The sequence below is a fragment of the Ascidiella aspersa genome, chromosome 4 (assembly GCF_963924565.1).
Source record: "Ascidiella aspersa chromosome 4, kaAscAspe10.2, whole genome shotgun sequence".
Taxonomy (NCBI): domain Eukaryota; kingdom Metazoa; phylum Chordata; class Ascidiacea; order Phlebobranchia; family Ascidiidae; genus Ascidiella; species Ascidiella aspersa.
Window position 1 is genome coordinate 1,347,039 of NC_139450.1, and position 24,063 is coordinate 1,371,101.

The 24,063-nt window shown below is 35.2% G+C and overlaps 6 protein-coding genes and 1 non-coding gene across 9 annotated transcripts; 2 read left to right on the forward strand and 5 right to left on the reverse strand.

Moving 5' to 3' along the window:
- The first annotated feature begins 1,334 nt into the window (after positions 1-1,334).
- LOC146146552 (uncharacterized) lies at positions 1,335-5,943 on the forward strand. Its single transcript, XM_083386867.1, has 4 exons — positions 1,335-1,753; positions 2,665-2,760; positions 3,886-3,971; positions 5,803-5,943. The coding sequence occupies exons 1-4, from the start codon at positions 1,636-1,638 to the stop codon at positions 5,941-5,943; spliced, it is 441 nt and encodes a 146-aa protein (XP_083242993.1). The 5' UTR covers positions 1,335-1,635.
- Trnaa-ggc (transfer RNA alanine (anticodon GGC)) lies at positions 2,444-2,518 on the reverse strand. The gene has a single exon. It is a non-coding gene; the product is annotated as a tRNA-Ala (tRNA).
- Positions 5,944-8,116: 2,173 nt separating the features above from the next.
- LOC146146554 (uncharacterized) lies at positions 8,117-11,526 on the forward strand. Of its 2 annotated transcripts, XM_083387547.1 has the most exons (3): positions 8,117-9,037; positions 9,188-9,624; positions 10,809-11,526. In XM_083387547.1, the coding sequence occupies exons 2-3, from the start codon at positions 9,311-9,313 to the stop codon at positions 10,831-10,833; spliced, it is 339 nt and encodes a 112-aa protein (XP_083243673.1). In that variant the 5' UTR covers positions 8,117-9,037; positions 9,188-9,310; the 3' UTR covers positions 10,834-11,526. The 2 variants fall into 2 exon arrangements, with proteins under 2 accessions (XP_083243673.1, XP_083243672.1); XM_083387546.1 differs by having other exon boundaries at positions 8,117-9,624.
- LOC146146555 (4-hydroxyphenylpyruvate dioxygenase-like protein) lies at positions 9,317-13,810 on the reverse strand. The gene is made up of 2 exons (XM_083387545.1): positions 12,163-13,810; positions 9,317-9,554 (listed from the first exon to the last, which is right to left on the reverse strand). The coding sequence occupies exon 1, from the start codon at positions 13,785-13,787 to the stop codon at positions 12,549-12,551; it is 1,239 nt and encodes a 412-aa protein (XP_083243671.1). The 5' UTR covers positions 13,788-13,810; the 3' UTR covers positions 9,317-9,554; positions 12,163-12,548.
- Positions 13,811-15,704: 1,894 nt separating this feature from the next.
- LOC146146556 (presenilin-associated rhomboid-like protein, mitochondrial) lies at positions 15,705-17,313 on the reverse strand. Its single transcript, XM_083388506.1, has 3 exons — positions 17,197-17,313; positions 16,382-16,595; positions 15,705-15,905 (listed from the first exon to the last, which is right to left on the reverse strand). The coding sequence occupies exons 1-3, from the start codon at positions 17,294-17,296 to the stop codon at positions 15,824-15,826; spliced, it is 396 nt and encodes a 131-aa protein (XP_083244632.1). The 5' UTR covers positions 17,297-17,313; the 3' UTR covers positions 15,705-15,823.
- Positions 17,314-17,782: 469 nt separating this feature from the next.
- On the reverse strand, positions 17,783-20,474 carry LOC146146557 (uncharacterized). The gene is made up of 6 exons (XM_083386868.1): positions 20,466-20,474; positions 20,266-20,337; positions 19,916-20,011; positions 19,545-19,686; positions 18,614-18,753; positions 17,783-17,869 (listed from the first exon to the last, which is right to left on the reverse strand). The coding sequence occupies exons 1-6, from the start codon at positions 20,472-20,474 to the stop codon at positions 17,783-17,785; spliced, it is 546 nt and encodes a 181-aa protein (XP_083242994.1).
- An 18-nt stretch (positions 20,475-20,492) lies between these two features.
- LOC146146558 (uncharacterized) lies at positions 20,493-23,123 on the reverse strand. Of its 2 annotated transcripts, none has more exons than XM_083386642.1 (4): positions 22,979-23,123; positions 22,380-22,472; positions 21,377-21,942; positions 20,493-20,647 (listed from the first exon to the last, which is right to left on the reverse strand). In XM_083386642.1, the coding sequence occupies exons 3-4, from the start codon at positions 21,609-21,611 to the stop codon at positions 20,559-20,561; spliced, it is 324 nt and encodes a 107-aa protein (XP_083242768.1). In that variant the 5' UTR covers positions 21,612-21,942; positions 22,380-22,472; positions 22,979-23,123; the 3' UTR covers positions 20,493-20,558. Both variants share the same exon structure in this region, with proteins under 2 accessions (XP_083242768.1, XP_083242769.1).
- Between the last annotated feature and the right edge of the window lie 940 nt (positions 23,124-24,063).

Below are 24,063 nucleotides of genomic sequence, written 5' to 3' on the forward strand. Positions count from 1 at the left end.
GCTATTTTATCTATCGTGAAAAACGTTCTTACTTATTTAAACATGTGACCAATTATAGCTACAAATTTGCATTTTCTTCTTCAAACTTCATTTATTTATAGGAAATGTAATTTCGTCTTGCCTGATGGGTTACTTATCAAAGTGTTTCAATATATAAAGGGACTACACAGTAAGGCATATAAAGCAACACTTTCTAAGGCGGAATCATCTATAATACTGCAGTATAAAGACCTAAACTAGTCGAAATAAGACCTAAATAACGCCTTACACTGCTGTGGGACAATGCTGACGGGGGTGTTTAACCGGACCACTGTGGAACTTTTTTTTTTCTAGGTAAATTTTTTTTTTTTCTAGGTAACACCGATTTTTTTTTGTGTAGTAAAATACTAAAATTATTACTTACTACTGACACTATATTATTACCTGCACCACACTCAACAAGGCGACAATGTTATCCCGACCTTCTCCCGATGCGCAGTAATAACTCGGGCCTTACCTCCAAGTGGCGGCACCATCTCCCTTTGAGAATGGTTGTCCTGAGGACTGGACCTGAACCTATTACTGAGATTTCAGGCATTCCCGGCCTCCTTTTTGGCCAATGGGAAGCAGAAGACACTTACCCTTTTACCCTTCACTTTGCTTTTACTTTCATTACTTTCTTTTACAAAAAATAAATAAACTAAAAAAAGGGTATCGGGTGTTTTGGTACCGACATCTTTTCGCCCTAGCTACATAATAAAGCCAAATACGCAGTAATGGCTAGCTTGAACTGCACTTAGGGGTTCCGTAGTTTTGGTACCCGTCTGTTTTCCATTGTTTAAGGTTAGGGGTTGGGTTAAGGTGGAAAATTATTGATTTAGGGTGGAAAATTATGTACCGGTAGTTAGTGATAAAAAAGGGGGTTAGAGTTCGGTAAAAGGTTAATCATACCGTATTCTGGCCGTTTAAGTCCAATTCTGAATTGTACCTGATCACTACTTTTGGGTTTTAGTTCCATATAAGTCTTATCCTGATTTTTATTCTAATTTCGGTCTTATTGCCGGAGCTCCTTATAAGTTTGCAAAACTATAAACTTGAACAAGCACAGCACACGAAACCAAATAAACAGCGGAAGTCGACTATAACGTTTTATAATTTAAACCTTATTTAATATTTATTTAAATTAACATGAGTTAAGTTATTGTTCTGCTCGGTTAAAATTATCTATTCTTCAAATATAATACTATACTGTGAAATTAAATAGTATTTTAGCGACGGACACCAAGTCAACTGACCCATTAAGTTATGCAAATTATCACACATACTGCATGTAAAATCTAAGCAAAGTCCCGTAGCGCTTTCAGAGGCATATTCATTTTTCTAGACTTTCTTGATTTGTCTAGGAGGCGGCTCAAGATATTTATTTAGGACATTTTTTTTTACACTGGACAGTGTTTTGCTTTTAGGCCAACAGACCTACGTAATTCGTTTTGTAACGTATAAAAACTGGCTCTACATGACATGTTAAAATTATAAGAAATTTATATTAATTCAGGAAATATACTTTATGTTGCCTGAAAGTATGTTGTAAAATACGCTGCAGTGACCAATCATTTATTTTTAAAGGCTTGTAGGGGTTATACTTCCACCAATGTAATGCAAGGCCCTTCTGGCAGCGCCAAAGCATTGGTGAGTGCTTTTGAAGGCGGATATGTGGTGGATGGATACTCAGCACAAGGAGCTGACACTCTTGTGTGCTACGCAACCAGTCAAGGTTAAGTATATTATATATAAGGATAATATGTATCTGTATTTTTTTGCGTAGCTCTCTATGGGTTAAACACAACATAATTTTCACAACATTACTTTATTGCGCTAGTGTATTTTCTTCGGTAGTCACAGAAGTGTTAGTGGTTTCTGGGTCGTATCATGCAATTTTCCTTCCTACTAGGTTTTAGTACAGTGGTTCTAAACCGGGGTACCGCGGCACTCTTAACTTTCCCGTTTTTTTGCTCTATTGGTAAGCTCCTTGATACGATATTTTGCGTACGATCAAAGTGCCAAAAATAAAAAGTTTTTTTCAATCTTGTTGCACAGTTAATGTCCTATTTTAATCTCTATTATTATAACGTTATAGTTAACCACTCAGCCAAAATACGAGAAAGGGTGCCGCAACTTATTTATAATTTATGTGTAGTTGCCGCAAGCAAAAATAGGTTGAGAAACACTGTTTTAGTAGAACGCCATAACGTTCCGAGCGTTTCGGCTTACTTATTCCACTGTCTACTCATATTCAATGAAACATGAACACACATATGTGTGTTAACCACTGAGATCTAGTCCTTCTGAAGCTGCTTTTTAACCAACGATTACGGCTTACATATCATTAGTATACTGAAAGCCATTGCAGACTCAGCGAATCTGTCGATCAATGATGCAAGCAGAGCAGACTAGAAAAATAACTAGCCTGCAGTGAGGATCGAACTCACGACCTCCGGTCAAGCCGGGACCGTCGCTCTACCAACTGAGCTATGCAGGCTCAGAGAGGAGCGAGTCGAGAAACAACCATACGCCAATACTTGCTCAATATACGGCAATGTTATCTACTCATATTGTTAGAAATTAGCGTTAGTCTTTAAGATATTTTTACGCCAGGCAAATTGACTTTTGCTTTGCTTTGTTTAGATGAACCGGCCTATTTCTTGAAATATGATTACGCCGTCGACGGTCCCAACACACTTTACTCGCTAACACTGACTGAGACAGTAGCTGAATATTTGGGTAAGACATTTTTAATGCAATGTAAATGCACATAAACTTTGGAACACAATACACGTTTTTTTTTAATTTCAATAAACATAATGGTTTTGATGTTTTTATTGAAATATATTCCCAATTTAGGTAAATAAGCTGCGTATTTTTTTACGTTTTTAATCGTTTTTATTTGGGGGGCATTTTTAACATTAACTGTGGATAACAAAATCAAACCAGGTAAAAAACGACAAATCATATTAGCGTTTCAACTAATAACATATAAATATGAGTTCTTAAATATGATTTTTGCCTCATTTTTAGGTTTCAAAAGAAGTAGTTATACGCAACAAGTTAAAGATAAGCCAAGCACAGGTTTTATCTGACGTATGAGCTACGGCTACGCACTTTTTGGCCTTTTATTTCGTACAAGCGTCTACTTGCTGGTATACCGGTTATAACATAGATCATAGCCTACTGTTTATATAAAGTCATAGACGACATACACGTAATAATCGTTATCGTTTTTTTTTGTTTTAAAATGCCAAAAAAGACCTAAACCTGTCGAAATTAGACCTAAATAACGCCTTACACTGCTATGGGACAATTGGGGCCACCGTCAGGTATCGGGTGTAGCCTACTTAGCTGACGGGGGTCTTTAACCGGACCACTGTGGGGCTTGTGACCTGGATTTTTTTTCTAGGTAGCACCGATTTTTTTTTGTCTAGTAAAATACTAAACTTATTACTTACTACTGACACCATATTATTACCTGCACCACACTCAACAAGGCGACAATGTTATCCCGACCTTCTCCCGATGCGCAGTAATAACTCGGGCCTTACCTCCAAGTGGCGGCACCATCTCCCTTTGGGAATGGTTGTCCTGAGGACTGGACCTGAACCTATTACTGAGATTTCAGGCATTCCCGGCCTCCTTTTTGGCCAATGGGAAGCAGAAGAAAATACCCTTTTACCCTTTACTTTGCTTTTTTATTTTTTTACGTTTTTAATCGTTTTTATTTGGGGGGCATTTTTAAAATGCATTAGGTCGTATACAAAGCCACAACTTCAGCCACTTTTTTGTTTTTTTGTTATAAAACAAACGCAAAATATTTCCTTCTTCGCTTTATTCCAATTTGCATGCTATTCCTAGAGCAAGACATCGAGGCTGACTTTGTGAAGCTTATGACACTGGTCTCCTACAAACTGTGCGAGAGATCTATTCTACTACTGGGAAAGGTGAGATATTTTTACAGTTAATGTACAGCAGTGGTTCTCAAAATTTTCTGGCCTGCTATCTGCTAGGGTTTCAGGGAAATATTTTTTGTAAATTTACTTAATTTTAATCTAAATTTAATTAGCCTACTTTTGAAAAAAAAAAATTAAAAAAAAAAAATTTTTATGGAAAAAAACTTTTTCCTGCCCGACGTCAGTCGATTTTATGAACTTTATAGCTTGCGGTAGATGATTCTTATATTAGGTTATTCTTCTTAACTTTTTATAAAACCTGATAGTGATACCTCCTGGCGTACTACCTGAAAAGCCTTTCAGTGTCATTAATACAGAGCAGGGCTGTGGAGTCGGTTGAAAATAACTCGAGTGTGACTGTGGTCAAAAAATAAACCAGAGTCCAACTCCAGAGTCCGACTTCGGTCAAAATTGCGATTTCGTCGAGTCCAGCCCTGACTCTACGGCCTGTGTTCCGCCAATTTACGTATAACGTGGATATTCAGCAATCCACTTATAGGGGTGTCGTATAATTCATTCACTCACAATACATGGTTGAAAAAAAAAGTTGAAATATATTCCACCATATAATATTCCATCTTTACAATTTCCAGTTGGCGAGCATATATCAGTTTTAAAATTTGGTACTGCGCATGCGCACGCCGGACTCGGGATTCGGGTAGTTTTACGTGGTCTTACTCGAGTCCCGAGTCTGACTCCCTCCGGCAAAATAAACCGACTCTCCGACTCCAGCAAAATAAACCGGGAGGTCGGCAAACTACGGATTCCAGATCAGGTCCGGAATCCGTAGAATTAATTATACGAGCCCGCGGCACGTTTTCTTAAAAAAGAGAAAGTAGGCTACAGTTACAATATTGTCGGGTACAATTTCAAACTAAACTTCGAATTTATTTTAAACTAAACGACCATTTATTAAAGCTAACTTCAGTTTGCCTTGCATCATTAATATGATTAACTCTATTTATTTCGTTTAACTATAAATCACACGAATGACTGCCTCAGACAAACAGAGTGACCTCAGACCTATATTAAGTGTCTGTGCTTATCATATACCTCCGCCCATAAACTACACAATAACAACATACGTCTAGATCAGGGGTTCGTAAACTTTTTCACCGCGGACCACTAAAATTTATTTTTGGGTCGCGTGGACCATGGTAGGAAAAAAATGACGTCATAAATTTACGTCACAATAGAAATAGACTGCATAAATCTGCTGATTTCGGTTCACAGATGTGAGAGTGAAATGAAGTCTTAATACATTCAGTGCAAAACCGTATATTATTTTTAATTTAGCGGTTTTCGTTGATAAATTGATTACTTCTTAAATATAGACTAATATTTAAATTAGGCACTTATGAAATCCCTAAAACTAGTTCCCGGACCCCCAAGGGGTCCATGGACCCCAGTTTAGGAATTCCTGGTCTAGGTTTAGAACAACAATTAATGGAGAAACATCAGCCCAGCCTAGATGTCCTCATGAATAGTGGCGATACTCTTAATGCTTACACCAGTATATCTTCAGGGTGAATAAACTTTTAGCAGGGGTTAACCAATCAAAAGGGGGTGAATAAGGGTGAACCGTCAGAAATGGATCATAGCTCGCGAGCAGGGCGGATATTCCGGGTGTTCAACCTGTTCAGTGAACAGGTGAGAATTTCCAAAATCAAAATCAATTCTAAATTTTTCATCATATTATAAGACAAGGGTGAATGAAATCTGGAGATAGATGCTATAGGGGTGAGCAAACTAAAAAAGTTTAAGAAGCACTGCGCTACACAACCGAATCGACCACTATAGCAATGTTTTTTTTCTTTTGTAGAATAGTGCAAATTATTTGAAGCAAACTCCCACCATGGTTTCAACTTTGCGGAAACAACTGGTCTTCAAACCGGGTGAACGCCGGGACGAGGCTTCGTCGACATCAGGTCAAAACCCTGTTGGTGACGACGATGACATTTGAATCAAAATGCAAATGATTTGATCACACCTTTTTATCTTACTCAGAACAAAAACAACAATACGACAAGCTTATTAAGTGTGTAGCCTATATATTTCTCGGTGTACCTGTTACTTGCTTTGTAAGTGTAATGTTAAGGCTACCGTACAACCTCTTTTAAAAAAAATTTGACCTGTTTTTCAAAGAAAAGTGAATGGTCATACAACGACACTCTTTTTTAGATTTTCCACTTTCGTGCTAATCATTTTTTGAATTAAATTTTTATGTGACTTTTTGGTAAAAATCCCGAGGTAAATTAAATAACTTTTGCTACAGAATCAGGTCTAATCGATTTTTTCATCCATGTTCCTTTTTAAATGTATATATACATAATGAAAACACCAAATATCCTTGTTTTTTTGCTTATACTTTTACTGAATATGCGTATAATCAAAAAAGGTAATAAATTATTAAAAGTAAAACTCTATCTGCGTTGTACTTTTTATCCCCTTTTCGGTTGATGAAAATATGCTATGTAGTCTACTGGTAATGTTTAAAAGTTCCCTATAACCGATCAGTAATGGGTCAAACATATTGATAATTGGATCATTCAAATAACAACGTTTCGCTAACATTGGTTAAAATTAATTAATGTATCAACAACCATTTAAACTGCCATAAACAGACTGTAGAAAAGATTGTTTTTTACCTGTAGCTTCCATTTATATTGCCAATGTATTTTGCTAACTCGCTCTTTGCAACAGATTTATTTCAAATTGTCTCTCTTGCAGCACACCGCACTGCTATAGTTGATTTTAAATGTAGGGGTATAGGGACCTCAAAAACTTTCAGTGGGACATTGACGTTATGTAGGCTAATGACAATAATACATTCTTATCACTGAACCAGTCGTGTTTAGGCCTGGCATTTTACTTAGACTTGGACAATAGATAATTCTTTCTAGTTTTCTAAGTTAATGAATTAGAGCAAAATGCGACTAATTCTAACTTAAATCTTATTGGTGGATTGCTTTAATTGTTTGCTCTAACTCTAGTTCCAATCTAATTCGAATTTTACCAAAAATGCTACTTTGTCGAATGGCATTTTTAGTTTGAGGATCCACGACTTTGTGCGCAAGGCCGCAACTACAACCAGAGCAAGGGAGTCCCGAAATATTTAGATTTACTCAACTTAACACTTAAGTCAACTTGTAAATTTTTTTTTGAAAACGTAAATTTACGAAAATCAACCTTGACAAAAGGCTTACCGGGTTAAACAACCTTGGCAAGTTGCCTTTAGACGTTTACATTTATTCATCTTTCTTGTTTGAGCAAAGTTAAGACGTTATTTGAGATTAGATCAGGTTTACTTTTAGACCAAAATATCGGCCTGGGTATAAATAGGCCATATCAGACAACCCTAATGACAACGGTAATTACTTTGCATATTATGATAGTTCTGATGGTAATTACAACCCCAGTAGCAAACAATTTCTTTGAAATTACAAGTTTAAGGCGAAATAGTATTAATCTGGTAAATAGCCATGTTGACGTTGCCAAAATCTTTAGGCTGTACATCGAACAAAAAACACAGGCTTTCTTAAGTCACTTGTTTTAGACATCCTGTTATGACGTAACTTTATGACGTCCTGGTATGACGTAACTTTATGACATAATCTATGAAAATTTCCGTGCGTTTCGGTGAGAAATTTGTTCTAGTTTCTGCCCTACATCGGCTCTACAGTACAATTGGCAACAAACAATAAGACCTAAAAGGCAATAATACCTAAAGCAGAAGAGTCTATGAAATCATAGTAATAAGACCAATGACTTAATACAGCCAAATACGCAGTAATATCCACGACAGAATAAGTTCAAAATCGTCTGAATAACACATAAATCTGCTACGTCCTAAATTCGTCAGAATAAGGCCTACATCAACAAATATAACTGCTTGGTCCTATTTTGGTCTTATTCCGAATTGTGTTTTATTCCGACGTTGATGTTGTTCTTATCTCGGCCTTATGGTTAAAGTCCGTGGAATCGCCGAGAAAAACCAAGGCGTCTATACTGGGGTTTCCCCTATCACAAAAGTAAAGTATGCACAGCATTACGCATCTTGAATTAGTGACGTAGTCGTGTATATTCTTGGTGTTTGAATGAGCAAACAGCAAACATTTAAACCAGTGGTTCCCAAACTGTGGTACGCGAGAGTCTTTCAGGTGGTACGCGACTAACTTCAGCATACGTATCAATTTCGAAAACGTTCAGGTTTTAAAACTTTCAGATTGGGTAATTTGCCGTGCTGCGTTTTAGCTACCTTTAACTTAAGGTTTCGCACGTTTATGACGTAACACTTATCTTGTTCAAAATAATAAAAGGCTAATTGTTAGCTGGTTTAATAAATATGTATGTAGTAATAAACTAATAGTGAGCGGTGTAGTATTGTCGTATGTATTGACCAGCTGGTGAAGAAAAAACAACTATCGCATTGTACCTTGGGTTTTGTTTAATTTATGGCTTCTTTGTCTTCCTGGTATGGCGTTTGGTAAAGTTTTATTCTGCTTACATGCTCATTTTCGTTTGTATAATATGCTAAAATAGTTACAGTTTGAGATATTCTGGTAAGGTGTAACTTAGGTGGTACATCAAGACTGTACAAAAGCTCAAAATGGTACGCGAGAAAAAAAGTTTGGGAATCACTGATTTAAACAATAGCATGTGATTGGAAAACGTTTGGTGTGACTGCTAGTCACGTAACTCGTATAGTCGGCAAAGGTGTGGTGCAGTTTCGGCGCTGGTCTACACTTTAAAATCCTCTACAGTGTTGAGTTAAAACAATCAATAAATCAACGCACATTATTTGGGTTAGTGTTAGTATTTGGTTCGGTCGAGTAATATTATTTAATAATATTGCTTAGCCTACCCAAACACAAACCCTAACCCAAAATGTAAGCTGTGGTAGGATTCTGGACCAGCGCCGTCGTTTCAAATGTAAATTTACCAATACTCTACTTTCAGTCGTGTCGTTTATAAACGCCCAGGAATATCGTTATTGTTTGAGGATTAAGAAAGTTTTACGGCTTTGTTAGTTAAACCAATAGGATGGCAGAACATAGGTAAGAATAATTTATATATTGTGCGTTTCTTTAATAATTGTTTCAACGCTGTAGTAGGATTTTAAAGTCTAGACCTGCGCCGATTTCTTTTTAACAATGACAAACTATCAAATAAAACCCGTGAGAACGGTAATTTAAAAAACTTTCTAGGAAAATGGAGAAACAAGTGCAGATAAAAAACTAAACTGTGCAACGAAAAACAACTCAATTGCAACCAATAATTCACTTTTTTAAAGAAAAGTTTTTAAGTCATATAAAAACTATAATTTTGAGATGTCATCAAGAGAATTGGTCAAACAAAAAACCGAAAAGGAAAAACAAGATGAAATGATGGAAAATATTTTAGGTGGTGTCTTAACATTTGCCATTGGGGCGGGTGTAGCTTATCTTGGCTACAAGCTTTACCAGCATGTCCGCAACGAGAAAATATCACCGGCACAAATTCAGTTCAGCCAAGACACTGTGAAGTCGACTTTTCGAGATGGCCGACGCATTGACGATCTGATCTTTGCAATCGCTGCAAAGAAAAAACAGGTTGACGAGATTCCACTCATTGAAGTTCTCGAAGATAATGGAACTTATTTCAGGTGACCATTTACATCTTACTGTTTTTGATTGATTGTTGATATAAAGTTTTTGTCCTGATAGCCTTAAATGAAAAATATGGTTATCTTTACAATCTAACATAAACTGTTTTGGTCAAAGTTACTTGAATTCAATGTCACCTTTTCATTGTATTAATCTACAGCACAGAAAATAAACTGGCATAACTAGTCTAGACCCTTTTATACAGGTATGCATACTTTAAGGGAAATCCTAACTATACTGTAGAATTTGAAAAAAATTGCGGCAAAAAATAAACTTGAGTTAAATATATCATAAAGGTTTGCAAGGAAGGAAAAAAGGTCCAGTGCTAACTTTAATTCCAAAGTACCGTTGCATTTGCATATTTATATATACTAATTAAGAGTAAAGCGGACAAATTTTAATTAAAATACTTATACTTTAAAAGTTTAATTTAACAATAACAGTTACACTCTCAATCATTTTTTTACGTTCGCTTATTTTAAAAGAAAAAAATACATTTGTGTTGGATAAAATCTTGATTAATCCTTATAAAGAACCAAAAAGAAACAACCAAAAAGAAAGGGGTTTTTAAGAAAAATTATATTTGAAAGTGCCCTTAAATTCCTGTGTCAAACATTATTCTATGGCACATTGCATGAAAACATGTGGACTGTATTCCAAAGATATTCATTAGAACTACCATAATATGTAAAATGGTATAAGGCAGATCTAAATTAGAAGAAAAAAAATTAGCACATGACAGGCAAAAAGTATGCCATATTTTCATTTTATGATATTTCTTCTGAAGGCAAACTGACCATTAGTGATGTCATACATGATTACTCATAAAAGGTGCTAATCAAAATAAGTTGCATAGCAGTTAGAATAACGATAAACAATTTAACTAATTATAAGTTTTAGTCTTATTAAAGATTAGATTTTTAGACTTGCTTACACAAAAATGGCGAATCAGCCAATTTTCATTTTGTTGGCCAAATGAAAATCCTCAGTGAACAATAGCTCTAACAATTCACTGTTAGACTGGTTATTTTGGCCTCACAAAAAAAAAACAGAATACAGTTGACAAAATTGCACACTTTTCTAAGAACGTCACTAGGTTACGTTAAGTTTTATTTTTGAAAACATAGACAATTCTAAGAACGTCTCTAGGTTATGTTAAGTTTGGTTTTGTATACCTGTCTAGAATGGTGGGACAACAACAGACGTAAAGTGAAATATGATATGCAGACTTCACAGCGGATGTTGCAATTGGATTATGCTTCAAACGCTATTTCTCGCACTGCATCTGCAAACGATGATGCGTGTATTGTGATGTAGTCAAGTTGTTTTACTACAGAGTTGAGTGTTATGTTTGTTGTGCAGTGTTCAATCTGTCTATCGCAATAACCTTTTTAAGCAGTGGGAAAATATAACTGTGCATGTGAAGTACTTATAATTTGTACTGCTGGTGAACTTGAAATATATATTACTGTGTAGTGTGTGTGCTACGTATGTTGTTTAATAAATAATTATGCAGTGTAACTGTTTAAGTACTTATAATTTTTACTGCTGGTGTACTTCTATATATATTACTATGTAGTGTGTGTACCATGTATGTTTAATAAATAAATATATATTGTAACTACTTGAATTGTAGTGCTGTACACAGCCTTTTTGAAATGCTCTGAAATTCTAACTCAACGCTTTTATGTGCGCAATTAGAGTGTAAAATTAATTCATGTAACAAAGTTTTAGTCTACCAAAAGTGTTTAAAACTTTCCTGAATTATCATGTAGGCACGCGGCTATTAAACCCCAAAGCTGTATCTTTAAATTATACAAAAATGCATTTTTTTTATAATTAATCAGTTTTGCATTGGTTAGAAAAAATCACACTGGAATTTCAAAATTTCTGCGCCTTTGGTGGAGTTTGTGTATTAATTATGTTTAATAAATAAATTATTATAATTTATTTATTGTAAGACACAGTTGTAGCCAACGTGTGTGGCAGCTTTAGTGGTTGCTAAGTAGTTTTTCTTTTATATATCTTTTTTTTTTATTTAGAGAAACAAAATGGAAATTTGTAACTAAACTACCAGCCATATATATTTTTATCATAATAACAAGCATGATGATATATATTATAAAAACAGCCTACTTATCAATTGGTTCTATAATAATTCGAAAAAATGTTTTAAAAGAGGGAATATCAAAACAAATAAACAAGTAATATAATACATGAAAATGCCATTTTAACTGATAAATATTACTACTGTTTATAATTGAGGTGAATTTATTTTGGCTGTATTATAATTGGTGGCAAAATAGGTACAAATGTGCCAAATTCTGCTATAGATTGCAAAACATGACTGAAATTCCTATATAAACCTAAAATCTTCTTGACAGTAAATTTACTGATGTGTGATAGTACAACTTGGTTTCAGGTATGTATATCGATCTGATAATATCAGGCGGCCCAATTGTAACATGTATTTTAAATCAAATGGGCTTTCTAGAACAAAAACATGACCACAGATTTATAACAATTAGTGCACTTACTTTATGGCAGAATTCTTAGGAAACAGCATCATTACGGTATTTTCAATGCTTTACAATTCTTAAGGTACATATACAATATCTCTATGAAAAAAAGGCGCATGAACATTGCAACATGAGCAATATATTTAGTGAAGAACGGTTGTGCAAATAGATCATTTAGGTCATTTACACGAGCAGAATATTACAAGCTGTCTTTTACTGGGAGTTTGTTTCAGTAACAAAAAACAGCCAATCGTTTATCTACCAGGCAAGCCATGGTAGGCAATAAATAGAACAAACAGAGAATCAGATTTTAAATCACCTAGAAAAAAATAACTAACACAGCTATATTTATTGCAAAAAAACTTTACCAAAAGCTTAACACCAGTTATCAGTACAAAATTGAACTACTTAAAACTAAGGGCGACAGCATGCCAGAGAGCTGAAATGTTTCCTGCCCCGAAACCATTTGCACAGCCAATCCTTTGAATAACCTCAAAGAAGAGAGTTTGCTGTTCAAAGACTGGTCGCGTAAAAGTTTGCATCACAAAGCTGTCAGACTGGGAGGTAACGTTGGTCTGTTTTACAGACACTTCAGTAATGAGGTCGTCGTGCTTTGCCGTGCTATACTCCACTGCTGAAAGTTTGCCATCAACCAGGATATTATTTTTCTTAAGACTTCGCCAGTCCAGATTTAAAGCCTTAATTTCGTTGATTTTTGAATTTTCAAGGTAATAATTGTCAGGTGGAGAGAGACATTCAAGGCCCCAGTCGTTAAACTGTGACATTGTCTCCAATATGTTATTAGTTCCAAATGCGATATGTTGGACTCCTTCTCCACCATGGTTGCTTAGAAACTGTGTGATCTGGTCTTGAGCAGAACAAGATTCCAACGACTCTCCAAAAACAAACTTGGTCATGTTTGTCACATGGTCTGTGTCAAATATTTCCTGCTTGGCGCCATCCTTCACAATTTGACTGATCGCTTTTAGCTTGAGTCCCTGTTTTCCATCACTTACAACAAATCCCTTTTCAAGGTCGTCATCAAAGTTCACAAATATTCTATCGAAGCCGAGGCACTTTTTGTACCACTTAATCACACTGTCCGTTCTGTTGTAATCGAGGGCAAATGCAACATGGTCAACTAATGTGAGGTGTGGCTTTACCTTTGTGTCAATATCGTGAACAGTAAACCCAGGCAAAAACCTTCCAGAGTATTGCGATAGGTCTAAAAGTGTGTGCTGCATGTTTCCCATTGGAGCCTTTATAACAGCATAGCTAAGACAACCTTCGTCGCAGTGAATTTTAGTTAAATCAATCTTGATTGCCGTTTCATCGAACTCCTTCACTTGTTCCAAAACGGCAGAAATGTTGTCACACGAGAAGCACACATCACACACAGTGTCTGTCACATAGTTTGAATTGCTAGAGCAAAAATTGTTTGAACTTTGACCATCTTGGCATTCTAATCTTTTGCCAATAACAAATTGCACTTGACCATTGTTCATAGCAATATTTTGCAAAGTTAGCTTGCCAGGCCCTATCCTTGTTGCGTTGACGGTAAATCCCATTTTTTGTGACAAAAACTTTGAAAAATCTTCCACGTTAGCAACTGCATATCTAATGTGGTGCAACGCAAGCAACATATTTTAAATTTTAACATTTAATATAAAGCCTATGAATCAACATAAAGGTTACAATTTTATTGATGTTTTTCCTCATTACAAAATGAAAGACAGTACAAATAAGTCCAACAACAAAAAAACACAATAATATTATTTTAATTTGACACAACATTTTTAAGGTGTTCTTTTGTTAATCAACCTAGAACAGAATTGATGAACATATAGTCATACTATTTGTAACTATTTAGAATGATACATATGACAAAGCTGGTACTAGAAAAAATCTTGGTCAGACACAACAACTGCATTGGGGATAGTGTTAAAACTAACAAATCAGCACTATTTTTAGGAACATAAAGACATGGCATTGAAAATTTCATTTCTTTATATTAACATGGCATCAAAGGACTTTGGTACACAGAACTATTTTCAGCGCTGGTCTAGAAACCTATCATGTTGTCTTGTCTTGTCCTATATTGCATTTTGCCAGTCTATAATCTACAACAGGACTCAAAACCAAAACGTGCACATTGTGTACTTGCGACATGTGCATTTACGATAATAACATCAACGCTTATAATCTGGACAGCTAGTTACGATTTTTCCCAAAGTTTGAAATGATGAAACAGCAAGCAAAAAGTTTTATGACGAAAGACCTGTGCAAGCTTTTTTGTAAAACTGGAAGGTTAACATATGACCAAGTAACTCAGCAACCGGAAAATACGTTGACCAAATGTTAGACGGCATAAGTTGTAACCTAATGCCTAGTGTACTTATTTATTCGGGTTGGGTTACGTAATAGCGTTTGAGACGACGTGGGTCAAGTATTATTAAATTTATTCTCCTAGGTGAATAAATGACTAAAAAATACATAAAATATTTATATCAGTGCGAGTAGCTACATGTCATACCTTACCCTACCGTGAAATTAACATTTGGTCAAAGTATTTTCTCAGTGACCTTGCCTACAAAAAAACCCGCGGTACTTACCCTAAGATGAATCCACTTTTAACAACAAGCTTAACATTTTTATGTTATCTATAAAAAACTTGCGCCTGTGCTTTTACGTGCATTTTAATTGTTTTCATTTATACTTTGACCTGATGAAGAACGGTTGTGCGAAAGCTTGTCGAGAATCAAATACAATTTGTCTTTATACATTGCCACCTGATTTCTCTATAAAAAGAGTACATTTTTGCCAAAAGCCTTTTGGCGTAGCCCGTCCTAGCCGTTAAAAAAATTAAATTTTGCCAGGTGTAGGGATTTATTTACTAGGGATGGCCGACAATATCAAACCGGAACCGATACCGCAAATGGTAGTATCGCTACTCTTCCGGTACTAGTGTTAGGTCCAAACAAAAGACTTTAACAAATGAGATGCAACTCCTAGTCACGTTATCATTTTCCCCGTTTAACAAATGCATTTTGGTTTTTAAATCTCTTTGGTCCAAACGATGATTATTTAATTTAGGCTATTAATTAATTGTTTAGTTAGTTACCTGCCTAAGTTTATTTTGTCTAATAAAGATACCCGTCAAAACCACAATTAATTTGCCACGTAGCCATGGCCCCCCAAACTGTATTTTTCCTATTTTAACTAATTGAGTGCACTTTTTTAATCTAATTATGTTTTACAATGCCTTAGCCCATTTTGATAGAATAGTTTTATCCCAAATGCGTTTTGCGCGAATCGGTAACATCGTTGTAGCTTATGTATCGGCAGTAAAACCTTAAATAAACGAACTGTGTTGTGTGAGGTTATAGTTTTGCGACGTCACTGTAAGTTTTGACGAAATTTTGTTCCAAGGGGTAACTTTGTGACGTCATCTCTGAAAATATTGTCAATTTCCGATTCAATCGTTTACAAACCACAGGCCTAAATGATAAAACGAACCTTTACAACAAAAAAAATCTTGAAGAACGCACGAGCTGTAACACACTGATAGATTTATTTTCATATCCATAAAAGTGATGAGCAACACCCGAAATTTCCGATGACGACAATAAGAGAAAGTGTAGCAAGTTACTAGGAGGCGCGACGAACGAGAGAGATGTTGTTATTTGTTTGGGCCCTTAACTGCCTTCGCCACCCTTGTACAGAAGTGATGGATGGGAGCCTCTCCGTATTTCACGTACCACCTGAACAACGTAAAAATACATGGCGGAAAACCAGTCTTGGAAAACTGGAGTTATTTTAGCTTTTAAACTTGGATTAGAATTTAAATTAGACCTATAAATTATATTAGAATTTAAATTACAGGATTTAAGTTTTTCTTATTCGGTTTAGTTCCGGTTCAACTCCTTAAAATAGATACATAGGTCAATTGTATAGAAAAATTCTAAATGACTTGAAGTCAAGTCGTTTGTCCGAAAGACTTAAGTCAAGTCAAGTCATTTAAAAACAGTAACCTAAGTGCACTTAAGTCAAGTTATTGACTTCAGACATTACAACACTGGGTAATGGGTATACGACAAGCTGCAGTGATGTCTAGCTTAATCGTCAACCTCTGAGACTAAGTCTTTAGTTCCACCATTTTAACAGTATACAAAAGTTGCCTGGTAAAGCGATTCCTATTTCTATGTTGTAAATCGCGCACCGACGTCAATATACTCACAGTCCGAACAGCAGGCCTCCGAGGTGACCGGCGTGGTCTATGACGTAATAACGCCATCGCGTTGCTATGCCGACAAGGAGGCCAACCGTGTCAAAGATGGCGATGCCCTTGAGGCCAGATGCAGCGCTGAATGTCCAGTTGGGGAGGAATGCGATCATAAGGCGACTATCAGGACGCTTGTAGCACACGTACGCAACAAAACCCATCACAGCTCCTTTGAGGTAAATGACAGTCATTTTAAAACAAATAAAATCAATTTGTTGAGTACGTTGAAACTTATGGCCAAATCAAGCAATAGACAACAACTTTAAACTAAAACATTACAAAAGTAATTCAATTCTGAAAAATAGCCCGGCAAGTTAGACATTTAATCTAAAAAGTTAAAAAATTTTGTTTTTCAAGTCCGGCTAGTATGAAAGCAAGATAAACAAGCTGTGTTACATTGCTCAATAAGCAAAAGTGCCGGTCGCGTATTTCCAATTACGTAAGTCGACTCTCATACTAGTTAGCGTGCTTTCCAATTTGTAGGTTTTTAAAGACGTAAATTTAAATCGCTTGATATTTTTAATATAATTCAAAAACAAACCAGCATGAATGCCATGGTCAGCAGCACAAACAAATATATTCTTTAATAGTTTTTTCAGCGGCACTTTCCAAATACATAAATTAAGCTGTACATAAATGAAATTCAACGACCATTCAATATGACATAGGGTTTTTAAAAGACTTTTCGATAAACAAATCAATACAAATTGTCATCAGCCTGTAGCAAATAGCAACTTAAAAAAGCAATGAAAAGAACAGTTTTTTTTCACCTGATGCTCCCAGCGATGGCAAAGTAACTCCGCCGAGAATCTTTACGGCCACGCTTGCCCAACCAGACATCATTCCAGCGGCCAAGAAAAAAGCGAGCATTTTGCTGGCACTGGATAAGCCCTGGAAGTCAAGAGGGTGTTACGTGTTCATCAACACTTAAACACCTAAATTAATTAATTGCCATAAGCCAAATCTTAGAGTTCATTAAGTGATTTTACGATGTGATAAATAGGGTTTTAGATTACGCGTTTCAGCTTTCGTTTGCCAAATATGTTCTTCAGTTACATAATATCATATTTGATGATGCAAAGTTTTCCGTATTGTTGTGTGTAAAATTCCTCAGTTTTCCTGCTTCAGTTCGCCTCGTTTCAAACTTGACATGTAACCTTTAATCTCGTAATCTAAAACTGTCAGTCTTGCGGGCGGTTTTCTCACGTTCTGCAAAACAAGCCACTTGTTTTGCTGGCCTCTTACTCCCGCTGCAAATTGGCCTTAGAATGGCCGCTGTAATGCCTAGCCATGTTTTCAGAGTGCCGGCCAGTCTTATTGGCCAAATATGACGTAACTTTCGTGTTCTTTTTCTTCCTACGTACTGGCTATATACACGTCGTTTCTTAGCTGTTTTGAGCTTTTCTCTAGAGAAGTCTTTTGCGAAGTTTTAGCCGACAGTCGCTGCAATAGGCGGTGGCTGTCTGTCTCACTTTAACTTGAAAATAACGTTCACTAATGCTATTTGATAACGTTTTAATTCGTTGTAACAATATACTTTTGATTGGAATTTTAGTTGTGGTTATGACAGGTAGCATATCTGACCAGAAACCTTTGCAAACAACAAGAGCTCGCGCGGTTGCGACCCGCCGGGCAACTGTATGGGGTCAGGGGCCAGGCCCCAGTGCACAGGTCGCGGCGGGGGCGCAACACGGGTAAAGAATATATAGCAGCGATATCAGTGGAAATTTCAACGAGGGTAGACAGTATTGTACGTAAGTCATATCCCAGTCAAGACATTTATAAAAATAACTTAAGTCCCAGTCAAGTAATTTTAAAATAACTTAAGTCCCCGTCAAGACATTTATAAAAATAACTTAAGTCCCAGTCAAGTAATTTAAAAATAACTTAAGTCCCAGTCAAGTAATTTTAAAATAACTTAAGTCCCCGTCAAGGCATTTTAAATGACTTACGTCCCAGTCAATTCATTTTAAAATAACTTAAGTCCAAGTCAAGTCATTATTATAGTAAGTCATCTCCAAGTCAAACCACTAGTCTGCTAAAAAAAAACAAAGCTATTAAAATTGGTAAACTAGTCCAATTATGAGCAATAATTTATTATTAAACTAAAAAATATCCAAAAAACAACATGTAGTTCTCTAATCGTTAAACATACAAAATTTGAAATAAATTTTTTAAGAATCCTACCTTTGGTGATCTCCCCCTTTCTGTGTTATCAATGCTATCCCAGGCGTTCATGAAGGATTTCAGCACGTACATGTTGAAAAACAAGTGAAGAAAGCTGGAATGACTGAGCATTGATCGAAGCATCGCAAGTGGCTGAGAACCTAACAAAAAATGGCATTTATGAGTCAAAAATGTTTCATACAGTATCATGTTGAGGTGTTTTTTTTGGTTTTTGTGCCTAGGTCCAGCACTCTGCAGTAGGTACAACACAAATTACTTTTAAGTAGTTATACCTTTAATTAAAGGGTCGAAAACCTAAGCTTGCGGGCCAGATACGAAAGCGAATGAAAATCATCCGACCTGGTACATCACTTACAAATGGACAAAGGCCGGTTTCCTTATTGTTTTTGTTTTGTTATTTTTGTTTTGTAAATGCAAAAACAAGTTTTGTGTGTTTTAAGAATTTTTAAGCTAACAAGTTTAGTCACTGAATTGGTGATTTCTTTATAAAGAAAATTAGTGATGGAGTTGCAAATTTATCGACTAACAACCAACAACCTAAATACTACAGCATGCTTGTATTAATGTAATTAGCAAAAATATAAAAAGTGCCAAATGCAATGACATTATCTCAGGTAAATACAGGGGAAGTTAAGAGTTTTATTACACAATACCAAAATTGTATAATTTTTGTAAAAAAAAAATGTAAAAAAATGCCTAAAATGTGGAAACTAAAGGAAAAACTTTTATAGTTATTATGTTACCATTAACATTAAAGAAAGGGACAAATTTGTGCCAAAGTTTCACCTAAGAAAATTTTAAAATCCATTGATACATATGTTTAACAAACGCCTAAAAGTCGAAATTTAAGAAACCTTTTTGACCATAAAATGAGTTTTTTAACGATTTAAATAAACTACCAATCCAAGGTAGCATTTAATCCCAAGCCTACCATTGTGAAGTGGATTGTGAAGAAGATAGTATTTCGTCATTATTGCCCTGATCGCTGGGATTTTCCACACTCCATAAACACCAGCACATGTTGCAAGTACGCTGAAGTAGACAATGTCGAACTTGTTCAGATTAGTGACTAGCTGTACAAAAATACAAAAAAATACTTGAATCAATTAAAATAACAGTAAAAGAGCTAAATATGATTAAAAATGATAAAAGCTCGTCGAAACGTCTTAATTAAGATGATGTCGATCTACTCAACCTTTTTTAGCTTTGCAATTCATTTTTAAGTTACATTACAGATCTGTGCATAATGTACCCACGATTAAATATATTTTATTACTCATGGTTCCAACATCTATACAACACCTCGTTTGGTGGAGATCCAATGATTACACGGCTGATCTTACTTCGATCTTGAGATCCATCATCGATTCCCAAAAAACCAAAACACAGAGCAGAGGTCTTTAAAAAACACAAAAAAGCAAAATGTGTAAGTTTTGGGTCATAAACTATGATACACAGCAAGGCTTATTTCATCGAGTTGGTCTCGAGCAACAGATAAGTGAGACATATAGAAGAAATATTACGAAAAAATACTCTATGCATGGTGAATTAAAAGCAGCAACAGTATGCAGAATGTAAATAAAACAGACTTTGTCAATCCTGGACAACAAATTGCCAAGCATTCAATGATAAAAGTATAACGAAAAACTTACCGATAGAGCAACAGCGCCGTATAATAGGAGAGCATTAATAGCTGTAGAACCTCCGTTGTTATCGTTGCCTTTCTGTCTTTTTTGTTTACGAGTCTTGCGAATATCAGTGGCTTTCTCTTTTATGTCATCATAATCAGATGTCGATTTTGAATGACGGACATGAAAATTTCGGGTTGGCGTGAAAACGAAGGGTTTGTTACACAATACATTACTGTCTATACTTAAATTGTTTCCAAAACAAAACAAAGATGAACTATAACATGAGTTTTTTGTTGGAAAAGGAGAGACAGTCTTTATTTGCAGGGGCGCAAATAATCGTAGCCCTTCAGAAGTGCTTCCTTGTATGCTGGATTTTCTTTGAGATACTTGACATGCAGTGCTTCTACAACAATAATGTAAAAAGCTATTTTAAATACAGAGAAAAGGTTTTTTTGTAGGCGTTTATCACAGTGGTTCACCACCGGGGTGCCGTGGCACTCTATGGTGGCATTTTTAATACTCAAGGGTGCTGAGAGATATTTAAAATTCTTTAAGATTGTAATTTTTGCACTATTAGTGAGCGTCTTTTTTCAATCTCGCTTATTGTAATGTTCCAGTTAATTCACTCAGCAAAAATAAGAGCAAGTGTGCCACAAACTGTTTATAATTTTTGGGTGCAGCAAGCCAATAAAGGTTGCGAAACACTGGTCTAACACCTAGTGTTTTTTACTGGGATGAACTGGTTACATTTTTTTTTAAGTTTATTAAAGGTAAAAAAAAGAATAAAATATATTCCTGAGGATTTATTTTAAGCACATAATTTATAGCAGCCGTACCACATTAAATATGCTGTTGTTACCAGACATAGTATAGTAAAAAAAGCTCCAGTGTTAGTGTTACAAAATAAATAAACCTATTTATTTCAAATAATAAACCGGGAAGCTTATTTTTAGAATAAATTTTACCAACTTATTACAATGATAAAAATACCACAAACTTACTAAAATGATTAAGAGTAATAGCACGCTAGCAAGAACATTACAACCGCTAGCATGAACATTAAATAATAATTTAAAAAGCTATTTTAAAATCAGAGCAAAGATTTTTTAGAAACAAGTAGATTTATTTCTACCTCTGTCCTCGTACGATTTCTTGATAGCGTAGTTGTGATACCGCGGATAAGAGTCGCGTGTTGCAAAGAAAGCGCTTAACCCAAACGCTGCCAACAGAGAGAACTTGGCAAGGGGCCATGCTAGTTTCAGTGCCACAAAGCGGAATCTCAAGAATTGGGCGGTTGGCTTTAAGTTGTCGATGTGCTTGATCCAGTCGCCTGGTATTCCGTAGTATTTCTTCTGTGCAGGTGCCATTATGACATTGCCTTTGCAGCTAACAATTAAAATATTCACTTTTCCTACGCAAACAAAAACGAATACGTGGGCCAGGTTAATTTATGGAGACATATTGTTTCACCAATAACAATCAAAATGCACCAAACAATTTTTTTAGATCAAATAGCAAGTTTGTAAAGGCAATATAAACACCTTGCAAAAAATAATTTTCTCTTTAAATCACCAGAACATATTGAAACAAGATATAGTTTAGAGAAAGAAAAAAGCCAAATGACAACACAGTAATAAAAAACTATTCCATGTCAGCTGGATAAGTGTAGGGACGCCATACTGGATGAATCCATTCAACCTGAGTGAAAGGGATGGATAAATTTTAAGAAATAAATCTAAAAAAAATTGGTAAAAAACGACCAACTAAACTTTAAACTATATTTTAATGTTTTCTGGCCTTTAATTTCAATTAGTTTGAGAACAATGTGAATGCTAACATAGAATAAACAACCTGTTCAAAAAAACAAAACAAAACGAAAAAAATCAAAAAACTACAAAAAAAAAACTAAAAACAAGAACTATAGTCTACAGTAATGAAATAACAATGTTAAAAGATTAAGAACAAAAATATTTCTCGTCTATGTTTGGTGAAAATTAAAGAAGATGCGTGCTAAATCAGTAATGAAACGAAAAATCGCAATTGGCCGAGGTCGGACCTATATTTTAACCGACATAGCAGCAATGCTATAAGTACAATATAATGTCTATTGTCAAACTTGTTAACATTTGCTGTACCTCAGTTGCATACATTGCCATCCGGTGGTCACGCTCTGTTAAACGCCTGTGAAATTGGTTTCTCACTCGTTCACGGTGACCGCTGTACGGCACCTGCAAAAAAATATTTTAAATCTTCTATTTGGCATTTTCACAAATGATATAATTAATAGATCACGTTAAAATTGTACAAAATTAAGTCCACATAAATCTTGTACAAATCAAGATATAAGTGAAAGTTTTCTTTTGACCGCAAAAAAAATGTGAGTTTGTCTTGAATAAAATTATCACTGGAGTGTATTATTGCACATTCTAACAAGATATAGAAAAGATTGTGTTAATATTTTAATAATTCTATGTTATTTCTATGTTTTATTATGCTACTCAGGGCACAAAACATATTTATAAAAGTATAGGAATCAATAATACAACTCTTTAAAAACCTAGTTAAGCTGCATTGCTTAACTTAGATAAAACTGTGAAAATAACTTTTTATTTAAAACTTCAAAAAAAGAAAATAAACATGTCTTCATTGTGTTCTTTTGGAGGACAAGATTATATTGTGGAAAAACACACTAATCTTAAATTTACACTTTTAACATATAACCAAATCTTCTTACCCTTTCATCAAGGGGACCACGGTAAGAAAGATGATATGTCAGTGACCGTGACTTGAACATGAGCCATAGAGCACCAAGCGAGGCACCCACAACAGGCAGGGCTTCAACCCAAGTCATTATGTTGCACACAAATTTTACCTTAATATAGCTGCAACCTGTGACAATTAAACCCAGTTTGACTTGTTAGAAGCTTAGTCCAGTCATTCTCGACCTTTGTCATTCCCTGGACCCGTTTAACCGCTATTCGAAACTCACTCCCTCCTAAAATCAGCACCTGTAAATTTGTGATTGGGAAAAGAATATAAACTGTTTAAAACTACATGTTTTTCATCCGCCATATTAGTACTAAATGATTGTTTGATTAATTTTTTTAGCTCAGACTAACAGCCTGCTTGTAACCCTTAAGAGAAAGTGAAAGTATTGCATTCTAAAGTTTTTATTTTTCTACCTGTCCACGCTTAATACATACACACGCAAAATAGAAAAGTAAATAACGTTACAGGATTTGGGGAAGGATCAGCCTTGAACCACAAGTGGTTATACAAAGAGACTGACTCTTTCTATTTTTAAAGCAGTGTTTCTTACTGTGCTGAGAGATTCTAAAGTGTGCCGCAAATTTAATTTTAAAAGATCACTTTTATGTTTAAAAAAGAGGCAAATACGCAACACCAAGACTCAATGCACACCTTATCCAATTTAATACTGATGATATTATAATAATTACGTAACTATTGCTTAGCCGTGTTTTAGGATTGTTTTTGAGTTATATTACTTTAGTTTTGTCGGTTCAAGTGTGCTGCGAATTTTTTTATTAGCGTGTCGCATCCGAAACAGGTTGAAATTGACTTTGTTGCGGATAAATGAATGAAGAAACGAGTTGATTAGTTGAACAAAGTTAAAAAAGTGTAGTTAGGAAGATTGAAAGAATGTTAATACCTTTAGTAATCTAAAAAGTAATTGCGACGAAGGGTATACGATTTAATCTTTTAACGAACCCCTGTTACTTCTTACGCTGATGTTAATTTATCATTAGACACCCAAACACGAAAAGCGTCAATTTCGCAAAAAGGAAAATTATCAAAGAT

Coding starts and splice junctions, on each gene's coding strand:
- LOC146146557 (XM_083386868.1), bottom strand. Junction 19,687..19,915: donor TTGGATCTCCACCAAACGAG/GTGTTGTATAGA, acceptor ATTTTTGTACAG/CTAGTCACTAATCTGAACAA. Junction 18,754..19,544: donor TCACAATCCACTTCACAATG/GTAGGCTTGGGA, acceptor ATTTTTTGTTAG/GTTCTCAGCCACTTGCGATG.
- LOC146146554 (XM_083387546.1), top strand. CDS start 9,311: ATGTCATCAAGAGAATTGGTCAAACAAAAAACCGAAAAGGAAAAACAA. Junction 9,625..10,808: donor GATAATGGAACTTATTTCAG/GTGACCATTTAC, acceptor ATACCTGTCTAG/AATGGTGGGACAACAACAGA.
- LOC146146555 (XM_083387545.1), bottom strand. CDS start 13,787: ATGTTGCTTGCGTTGCACCACATTAGATATGCAGTTGCTAACGTGGAA.
- LOC146146552 (XM_083386867.1), top strand. CDS start 1,636: ATGCAAGGCCCTTCTGGCAGCGCCAAAGCATTGGTGAGTGCTTTTGAA. Junction 2,761..3,885: donor GACAGTAGCTGAATATTTGG/GTAAGACATTTT, acceptor TGCTATTCCTAG/AGCAAGACATCGAGGCTGAC. Junction 3,972..5,802: donor CTATTCTACTACTGGGAAAG/GTGAGATATTTT, acceptor TTTCTTTTGTAG/AATAGTGCAAATTATTTGAA.
- LOC146146556 (XM_083388506.1), bottom strand. CDS start 17,296: ATGCTCGCTTTTTTCTTGGCCGCTGGAATGATGTCTGGTTGGGCAAGC. Junction 16,596..17,196: donor GCCATCGCTGGGAGCATCAG/GTGAAAAAAAAC, acceptor TTTACCTCAAAG/GAGCTGTGATGGGTTTTGTT. Junction 15,906..16,381: donor GGAGGCCTGCTGTTCGGACT/GTGAGTATATTG, acceptor TACGTTGTTCAG/GTGGTACGTGAAATACGGAG.
- LOC146146558 (XM_083386642.1), bottom strand. CDS start 21,611: ATGGCACCTGCACAGAAGAAATACTACGGAATACCAGGCGACTGGATC. Junction 20,648..21,376: donor GAAATCGTACGAGGACAGAG/GTAGAAATAAAT, acceptor TTATTGTTGTAG/AAGCACTGCATGTCAAGTAT.